General features: G+C 40.8%; 1 protein-coding gene across 4 annotated transcripts; it reads left to right on the plus strand.

Annotated features, from left to right (window-relative positions):
* The first annotated feature begins 82 nt into the window (after positions 1-82).
* morc3a (MORC family CW-type zinc finger 3a) lies at positions 83-9,796 on the plus strand. Of its 4 annotated transcripts, none has more exons than XM_034574666.1 (20): positions 84-178; positions 1,019-1,091; positions 1,687-1,819; positions 2,082-2,308; positions 2,622-2,778; positions 3,099-3,240; positions 3,641-3,769; positions 3,896-4,015; positions 4,105-4,202; positions 4,340-4,447; positions 4,547-4,675; positions 5,090-5,164; positions 5,293-5,335; positions 5,498-5,608; positions 6,088-6,175; positions 6,259-6,328; positions 6,406-6,911; positions 7,014-7,501; positions 8,060-8,265; positions 8,985-9,796. In XM_034574666.1, the coding sequence occupies exons 1-20, from the start codon at positions 140-142 to the stop codon at positions 9,142-9,144; spliced, it is 3,102 nt and encodes a 1,033-aa protein (XP_034430557.1). In that variant the 5' UTR covers positions 84-139; the 3' UTR covers positions 9,145-9,796. The 4 variants fall into 4 exon arrangements, 3 of the variants coding, with proteins under 3 accessions (XP_034430558.1, XP_034430557.1, XP_034430556.1); XR_004612539.1 differs by having other exon boundaries at positions 85-178; positions 6,406-7,501; positions 8,985-9,398; positions 9,455-9,796; XM_034574665.1 differs by having other exon boundaries at positions 85-178; positions 6,406-7,501.
* The last annotated feature ends 127 nt before the right edge of the window (positions 9,797-9,923 follow it).

Below are 9,923 nucleotides of genomic sequence, written 5' to 3' on the forward strand. Positions count from 1 at the left end.
GATGATAAAAGAGGAATAACTTTAGTTCAGGGGGACAGAAGCTAATTCCTTCAAAATAAAACTGCGTCGTTAGGTTTTGACGCTGAAGCCCGGCTGTGCTGTCACTTCCTCCTTCCGCCACCAGTGGATATATGAAAACATGGCGGCGCAGACGGATCTTGGGGTCCCGTTGAGCACGGTGAGCGCGATGTATTCCTCTTTCCACGGTTGTCCAGTGATATTAACTTTTACAAACTGATGTATGGCACTAACAAGGTCTGTGGGGTCACATGTGTTGAAGGTAACCAGTTTAAATACCGTAAATTCACACTCTACTGGAGGCTGGGTTCGCGGGTGTTTACAGCTGATGTAGGAACTAGTTAGGAAAACAGAGTGGACACCTACTGTCTCCTGGAATTTGCTGTATAACCTGACGTCTCGAGGTTTATTCTGTAATAATTTTTTATATATATATATATATTTTAATATATTTTTCACTTCATCTTCATGATAAATTATGCTGATTATTATTTTTGCTCCTGGGTGAAGGTTGTGGTTTTAAACTCTTGTTTATCAGCAGTGAATGACCAACATGTGATTTACAGTAAAACATTGCGTAAGTCTGTGTCCTACCTCCTCACTGTGCTTCCACAATGCACAAGTATTACAGTATATAGAGATATATATTTAAATTTTTGAATCAATAAATCAAGGTAAGGAACGTGAGGAAACGGGTGTGTGTGTGTGTGTGTGTGTGTGTGTGTGTGTGTGTGTGTGTGTGTGTGTGTGTGTGTGTGTGTGTGTGTGTGTGTGTGTGTGTGTGTGTGTGTGTGTGTGTGTGTGTGAGAGTGAGTGAGTGAGTGAGTGAGAGTGAGTGAGTTGGCTTCCAAATGATGGGGCGACCTTTGACAAGATTAAATGTTCAACATCATCACACAACACATTTACATTGAACATATTATCACATTTTACAGTATAATATTCGATTAAACTTAAGAACACGCAGATTGATGATGGAAATAAATTGCTCCACTTGCAGCTTTGTCCCAAGTTTCTTCACACCAACTCCACCAGCCACACCTGGCCATTCAGCGCCATAGCTGAGCTCATAGGTGAGTCATCATTGCAAGGTTGTGTTTTCAAGTGAAGCTGCATGTCTCACTTTAGTTTCACTTTCACTTCCTGCTATTAATGCCCCCTGTTAACCCCGCATGCCTTGAGGTTCTTGCCTGACATCATGATGATCATATGCTGATGTTTTGTATTTTTTTGTGATGTAGCGAATCTAGGCTTAAATGCATTAAAAGGAGCAAATTTAACTTTTCTCTCTCACCAGGACAGATTTCTGTCAAATTAATAAGAATGTGTAAAATATAGGAATCTGCAGCCGACATATGAACTTAACAAAACTCATTCAGAAACTTGAATTGTGTTTAAGGAGAGAGCAAGAGTAGCAGTTTGACAAGGTTTATCAACTGCCTTGTATTTAACACCTCCGCCCTTTATTTACTTAATGACAGGCTCCAACTAGAAGATCAAGTTATGTTGCAATGACAATAAATTAATCCAATTTTGTTAGCCCATATTCACACATTGCAATTTGCTTTTAATAGCTTTACAAAGTGTGACATCCTCTATTATACATCTATTTCTTCGAAATGAAATGTCTCTTAAATTAAATGCTCCTAATAATGTTCCTTCTTACAGACAATGCCTTTGATACAGATGTCAATGCCAAACAGTTCTGGATTGACAAGATTGTGGTTGATGGACAAGAATGCCTCAGCTTTATGGATAATGGAGAAGGACTGGACCATGAAACTATGCATAAGATGCTCAGGTACAGACTCAGACAAATAATTGAAACATAACTTTTATTGTTCATGCAATTTACACTTATTCGTAAATGGAGAAATGTCAGATTATATATTTGAAGACTCACTGCTATTTTTCATTTTGGTATTTGTTGTGTGATGGCTGTTCTTGTTGGTCACATTACAATGCCTGTATTGTCCTACATGTAATTGACCACTGCCTAGAAGCTTTAACAACAAAGTATGTGATTCATTACTAAAAGAATGTTTGCACGTTTCTCCCTTAAGCTTTGGGTACAGCGATAAGACCGTTGTCAATGGTGTAGCACCAATAGGTATCTATGGCAATGGGTTCAAGTCTGGATCCATGCGTCTTGGAAAAGACGCTATCGTTTTCTCAAAGTCAAAGAACACTTCATGCGTCGGGATGCTCTCTCAGACCTACCTGGAAGAGATTAAGGCGAAGCAAATAATTGTGCCCATCATCAGCTTTGCAAACACAAAAAAAAACAAGTATATCCTTTATCTAATTCATTAATTCAAACCACGAACGATGAAATAATATGTCAATATTGTCTCGAATTCATGGTACTAGGGTGAATTATGTACAGGGCAACTGTACAAAACCATGATCTGATGCATTTTTTAAGTCGTCTCATAATGGAAAATGCATCTAAGTCTGTTTATTCATTTATAGGTAAAAAATGTTGGCTTGGCTAGATGTTTTGACATGTTTTAGTGTAGTATTTCTCCTCTCAATCATACATCAATCATGCTTCTGTTTGTACCAATCTTTTATTTCAAATCATCCTTAACTTGAGATTTTACTCTCAGTACGAGAGCAGGACAACGCCAGTCTGCAGCACATCCTGTGCCATTCCATTTTCAAAAAACAGGAGAAGCTTCTCACCGAGCTCCAAGCCATCAGTCCCCCCTGGTCCACGGGAAAAACAGGCACACGGATTATCATCTGGAATCTCCGCAGGTCTGTCTGTAATATACATCATTTTGTTAGATGTTTACTTGCTTTGCTTTGTAGAGGATACTCAGATTTGTGTTTGTTGCCTGTTCTCATCACGCCTGCATAGGTTTTCTCTGGGTACTCCAGCTTCCTCCTACAGTCCAAAGACATTCAGTTTAGGCTAATTTGAGACTTATTGACCTTAGATGTGAATGTGAGTGTTTTTTGTCCCTGTGATACACCGGTGACCCAATTTGGCTCCAGCTCCCCCCGCATCCCTCAAAGGATAAACGGTATAGATAATGGATGGATTGATGGACATCAATATTCTTCTCCTCTTTAAGGACATCTGTTGGAGATCTAGAGTTTGATTTTCAGAAGGACCGGTACGATATTCAAATTCCATCGGATATCTATGAGTCGAGGAGCGACACTTCTCAACATCAATTGTCATCGTACATCCCTGAGAGTGTTTACTCTCTGCGGGTAAGGACCAGTAATCTCCTCAAACGGTCATTATGATTATTTTAGGTCATTGTTTTTATGCCCCACACCACTTTACCCACACAAATCACAGGTCAAGAGTTTTTTGACCTTGTGAATGCATTGTCCTAAAATTGCCTTGAGAAATGTTCATTTAGACAAAAAAATTAACTGACTACATTTGGGTGATTGAAAGTCTGTAAAGGTCATGGTGACCTCCATTTGAGTATGGGAAACAATTTATGTAAACTCAAACTGCACTGGTTGGCAGAGGCATACAACTTTAGGGTGGTAATTACATTTTTTTATTAAATGCATTTAATTGTGCATAATCCCTGTGATATACCTCTCAACTTGACTCTGTCACCTTTCCTCTGCTCTTATTGATACATTTGTTGTGTAGGCATATTGCAGTGTTTTGTACCTGAAGCCTCGGATGCAGATCGTCATACGAGGTCAGAAGGTGAAATCTCAGCTCATCGCTAAGAGTCTTGCCTACATCAGAAAGGACCACTACAAACCAACTTTCCTGGTATCCTTTCAGTCCTTCTCCTCTTTGGCTTCTGATAGGTGTTGAACATTTATAAATCTTTAGGGACAAATGGTTGCATGCGTGTTCATATCTCTGCTCTTGGGTTTTCCTTCAATGTTATTTCAGACCAAACGCGTTCCTATCACTTTCGGGTATAACACCAAAAGTAAAGAGCAGTATGGCATGATGATGTATCACAAGAATCGCCTCATCAAAGCTTACGAACGCGTGGGCTGCCAAATGAGGGTGAGCTTCTGACGTTGACGACACATTTTCAAAGGGTCATAAATGTTATCATCTGCTTTTCGTCTCTCATGAGTCTTTTCACTCTACAGGCCAACAGGCAAGGCGTTGGGGTCATTGGCGTAATAGAGTGTAACTTTCTTAATCCCACCCACAACAAACAGAGCTTCGATGAGACAGATAAGTACAGGTAGTTGCATACATTTTCTGTTCAGTTTTGATCATGTTGGTTTGATTTTTATTTCTAATCGTGATCACTGAATTATTTATATTAAAAGTACTGGGCCAGGAATATGGAGGTCTTAGGTGCTTTATGTCTTGCTACAGGAAAACTATGAACAGCATGGCGACCAAACTGGAGGAGTACTGGAAAGAAATCCATTACAGCAAGAACAAAGATAATCCAAACAGCACCACACCAGTGGAGGATACCATGTTAGTACATTTGCAGCGACTGTTCAATCTGTATTCAACATGCATTCTTGTCTGCTGTTTCCTTACAACTCTGATACTTTTCTCTGTCTGTGTCCTCAGGAAGCGACCAGATCAGAACTGGGCGCAGTGTGATGCCTGTGGTCGCTGGCGCAAACTCCCCGATGGGATTGACTGCGACAAGTTACCAAAGAAATGGTTCTGTCATTTGAACCCGGACCCTCAGTTCAGGTAAATTAATAAACCTATTGCGATAATAATTATCTGATATATATATATATAACAAATATGACTGGAGAATTATACTCGTATTCCTATTTGTGGATATCAACATGACTCTGTAGGATTACTTTTACATCTACACCATAGACTGTAGATATACAGTATATATACATGCTTACTCATAGACTTAGTCATAGGCTTATTCATAAACTGTCCTCTATGTTACCAGATGAGACCTGAACCAAACTAAAAAGTCAAAGTACACATCAAATACATTTTTTCATTTAACATGCATGCATAGGAATGCTCACCAAGCTTTGGGTACATGTGTTCATTAAAACAAAAACCACTACACCTAAAAATCCCTTTGACTCGTTGGATGGTTGCTGATGTTTTCACTCTCAATCTATTTTGTTCTCCCAGGAGCTGCCTGGTAGAGGAGGAGCCAGAGGACTCTGATGATGAGCAACCTTCGTACTACAAGACCTACAAACAACAGTGAGTCACAAATTTCCATTCGAGCTCTGCCATGACTTCTGCCCAAACACATAAACCAATGTTTAACTTGATAAGAACTGATATTGTGTTACTTGTGGGTACTTACTCTGTGATTTTTGTTTTTTAAGAGAAAAAAAGGACAAAAAGCAGCAAGAGATGCATAAACAAAAGGCAAGGAATGCATCGTCTGTCATAATTTTTCTTCCTCCGCATGATACCTGTAACACCTCAGCACGATCTGAAATTAGAAATTGATTTACTGGTGGTATTGATTTGAAATTCCGTACAAGTTAAAACATCATTAATTGTGCTTTTGGGTATTTGTTCATTTAGGAGGAGGAGAATCGAAGGCGACAGGAAGTGCAGCGAGTTACTAATCTCGCCAGACAAAACCAGGCTCTTAAACAACAGCATGAAGACCTGAAACGGCAACTGTGTCAAACGGTGGGCTGTCCATTAAAAACACACAAAGGGGGCTAATGACTAAATGTGTTTAATTTTGATTCAGTGTAAAGATTTTTGGCAGGTCAGCGGTGCGATAGTTAGCACTGTTGCCTCAGAGCAAGAAGGTTCCCGGTTCGGTCGAGGTCTTTCTGTGTGGAGTTTGCATGTCACCGTGTCTGTGTGGGTTTGCTTCCTCCCACAATCCAAAGACTTGTAGAGACTCTAAATTATTCACAGGTGTGAGTGTGAATGGTTGACTCTGTATGTTGGCTATGCAATACGCCTGCGACCTGTCTCACCCAATGTCAGCTGGGATGGGATCCAGCTCCCCTTGCTGATGCAGCTCCCCTTGCTGATTTATCTATCTGATGGATAGATAAATACTTACGGTCAATACTTGAAGGTGGTTATGATTTAGGAATATAAACAATTACAAATGTAAAAAAATTCTTCTTGGTTTTTCTGTTTTTTCTTGATAGACTGTCGATTCACCTTCCACCCCCATTACCCCAAAGAGGAGGTCCAACGCTGATTCAACTCCAGTGAGGCCCTCTATTTTACAAGCTGGTAAGAACAATTACTGTTTGTTCGCGGGTGGAAGAGAGAATTTTTTTGATCGAAATATTAAAATATATGTTTTCTTTCTGTAGATTGCAGCCCCTCACGCGATGATCTTCCAGTTATTTCCAATGTGGTCTCTCTGTCAAAATCCCGTCTGAAGTAAGATTTTATATATTTAATACATGAAATTCACTTTGTTTAAGAAGAATATTAACAGTGCGTTGTTTACACTGCAGGAGAAAAAGAAAACAGTCTGTTAGTCCTCAAACAAAGGCCAAAAGATCTCTAGCAAAAGGCTTCCAGAGGAGCATCTCCGATACGCCGACAACTGAGGATGTGAGCGCAACCTGCTCCCCATCAGTGCCTGTTGGTGGGGAGTGGGATGAAGATACTGATGATGACATTTTCCTCTTGGAGAATGCCAGCACGCCCAAACCAAAAAGTCCATGCTTTGCTTTGACTAAAGTGAAAATAGAGCCAGAGCCAACCTATCTGCATGGTGTTGGAGTGTTGGAGTGTAGCGATGATGTCGCCGTGGAGTCAGAGCCAAACACTGCGGGAGCGAGCTCTACCGGGTGTGCGGCTGTTGGAGCCGATCCCTCCCCGGCCCCTCCTCCACAGCTGACCAGCACCAACACCCAGACAGAAGCACCCAAAGTAAAGGAGGAAGAGGAGGATCCAAATCAAACTGAGGGGAATGGAGTAACTGGGCAGGGTACATCTAATGTAAATGGTGTAGAACATATTTCACGTGCCTGCTGCACTGAAGAAAGAGTCGTAAAGCAAGAGAGCGAGGTAAATACTCAAAATGAACATCAAAGAAATCTTCAGAACGGAGTGACACATCCTCTGGAAGGTGACGAAATTGCAGGACCTTCCCGTGCACCGTTCTGCCCACTTAACAACCCAAGTGTCACTGACATACAGGAACAACAAGACCAGCTCCTGGAGCTCATGCAGGAGACAGCGCAAGAGAGAGACTCCTTAAAAGACGAAGTCAATAGACTTACCTGCCAGCTGCAAGAAATGCAAAGCAGACTGCTGGAGCCGTCTGAGATCAATGACAAGAGACGATGCTCTCACCAGGCCAGCCAGACGCTGAAGACGGAGGAAACAGTGGAGGGGATTGACTACAAAAGTATGTTTGAGAAGGCAAAAGAGAAAGTTGATGAATTGATTAAGGCGAAAGAGGTTTTACTGGCAGCTACTGAGAGCGAACCCAGTCGTGATCAAGGTGAGGAAAAGGACTCTGACGAGATTGCGCTGCAAGTTGACTCTCTGATGCGGGAACTGGACCAAAAACACAGGGAGAACGATCAACTGCACTCACAGGTCAGTGTGTCTGGAGCTTAGAGATTAATACATTCACAGCAAACAATAATTAATATGAGCATGCGAGTATTGTTTTCAAGACAGACTGAAAACATCTATATCCTAGTACCTCTATCTTTTGATGTGGATGTTGCATTTCCTGGATTTGACAGATACATTGAGAAAATGCTACTTGACGTCTGAAAAAAACACTTAAGTCTTGACCTTTATACTTGACCTTTTGAAAACGTCAAACAAAAAAATCTAAACTCAACTTTCCTCATATTCAAGCTTTTCAAAACGTTCAAACACTGGTGACTTAAATGGGGAATTTAAAGTTTGTAAGACAATTAGACACAGTTTAAATCTCTGTGAAACTTATTGCTACACATGCATCCAAGTCTGCTTCAAAGAGTGATTAGAATTATGAATAATTGTGGCTCACAGTTCTTAAAAACAGCATTTACCTGGAAGTCAGAGCTCAGAGTTTTTACGTACATTATGTATAATTCATCATTGATCAAGCAGGATCATGAGTTTTTTCTTCCTCTTGGGAGTCACTGTGTGCTGTGCCACCAGATGGACATAGTGCAGGGGGAGAGGACGACCCTGGCTGTCCAGTGTGAAGAGCTCAGGTTGATGCTGCAGCAGCAGAGGGGAAACGCTGAAGAGGGAAGCACAACGCCACCGCAAAAAAACACGGATTCTTCTGCACAAACTGATACAGAGGAGGCAGCGGGGGCAACTGTCACTGGCGGAGATTCAAGCTCGGACACATTCAGAAGGTTGGACTGTTGTAAAATCGCTCCTCTTACATGTCGTATGAATTATCACAGAAGTATCAATTCAAAGCCGTTTTCAGACATGAACTCTGGAGAATGTCGTCACAATTTAGTCCCAACTTTCTCCGGAGTTTGTCTTTCACGCATTTACCACGCAGCAGGAGATTCTCCGCTCAGACGCATTTACAAACACATAGGAATCTCCAGAGCATTCAGGTGGGGGGTGGGGGCACAACAGGCAGAGACGGGGCATAACGTAAAAACTCCGTTTCGGAGATCATGTATTTTTGTTTGTAGCACATTGACACCAGTCAGCCCTTATCACCAAAAGCTCTCTTGACATCTTCAGCGGTGCCATGTGTGGCTCCTCTTTTTTTTTTACCTTGAGATATTTGCATTCTTTTAGTTTTTTTCAGTTTTGCTTCTGTAGCATGTTAGAAATGGCATCAACACGCCCTCTCAGTCACGGTGAATCCTTCGTAAGATCTCCTGCTGTTTTCTCATGTGTGCTCGTTCGTACATTAACCTGATTTTGTTCTGGGGGGCTGGCAGGAGAAACTCAGACTTTTGCGTTCTCACATACAGCCCCTCCGGCAAAAGTCCGGAGATTATTTGGAGTTCAGTCCGTGTCTGAAAGCAGCTTTACAAAGTCTTTTATGGCAACACAGCAGAACAAGGGATCTAAGTTTCCCTCTTTATTTTTATCCATCTCTCTCTCACAGCTTGATCGAGCTTCGGCAGAATGTCGGACGCCTTCTCATCACCTCTATTCCTGCTCTGTCCCTCGACCAAGTGAATTTTGAGTGCAATGTAATCGATGAGATCCTCGAACAGTTTCTGTCTGAGAGAGATTCTGTCAAAGAAGAGGAACAAGGGAATTAACCAAATCCTGACATATACAATGCTTTTAAATATTCCATACAGATGTCTTGGAAATTAGATTGTATTTGAATGTATGACTTTGTTAACAGATTTTATATTGATGTACATTAAATGCAACATGCTATAAGCTGCTTTACATAATATATTTTTTAAAAGTAACTTTCAGTCCGTCAGCCACCACCCTCTGGAACTCTGCATAGATCCACCACTTTACACTATTATTCATTTTTATGACTAATGTTGACGTGTATGAGGTTTTAACTCTGTAAAGCAGCATTAGATACCTTGAAAAGTGCTATTTTAATTGCAGTTCTTCTTCCTTTTCTTGTTCTTCTTCACCTTCTTCTTGACCTTTTCCTTCTTCTTCACCTACTTCTTCTTTAGCCACTTCCTCTTCTCCTTTACCTACGTCTACCTCTGCACCTTCTTTTTCCTCTTCTTGACCGACTTCCTTTGCAGGTTCCTTCTTAATTTTGTATCCATTGTAGCCATAGAGTGACTTTTTTAAAGCTTTTCCAAACAAAATGCAAAAAATCCTTTTGTGTTTGGTCTGATTAGATCCTGAATTTTATTTCTTAATCGTTTGTCTTTGATTTGTACTGAATCCTGTTTTGTATTTATTCTGCCAAATAAAGTTTGTTTGCTTTCTTTACTCTGTGATACATTATCATCCTTTTAAACATTTCCTAATACATTAGATGTGGCAATGACAATGAGCCTGTCAGTGGTTTTGTGACTGATACAAACTGTAGTTCAACTGCCAGAGTTATCATGAACAT

The sequence above is a fragment of the Hippoglossus hippoglossus genome, chromosome 21, assembly GCF_009819705.1.
Source record: "Hippoglossus hippoglossus isolate fHipHip1 chromosome 21, fHipHip1.pri, whole genome shotgun sequence".
Lineage (NCBI taxonomy): Eukaryota > Metazoa > Chordata > Actinopteri > Pleuronectiformes > Pleuronectidae > Hippoglossus > Hippoglossus hippoglossus.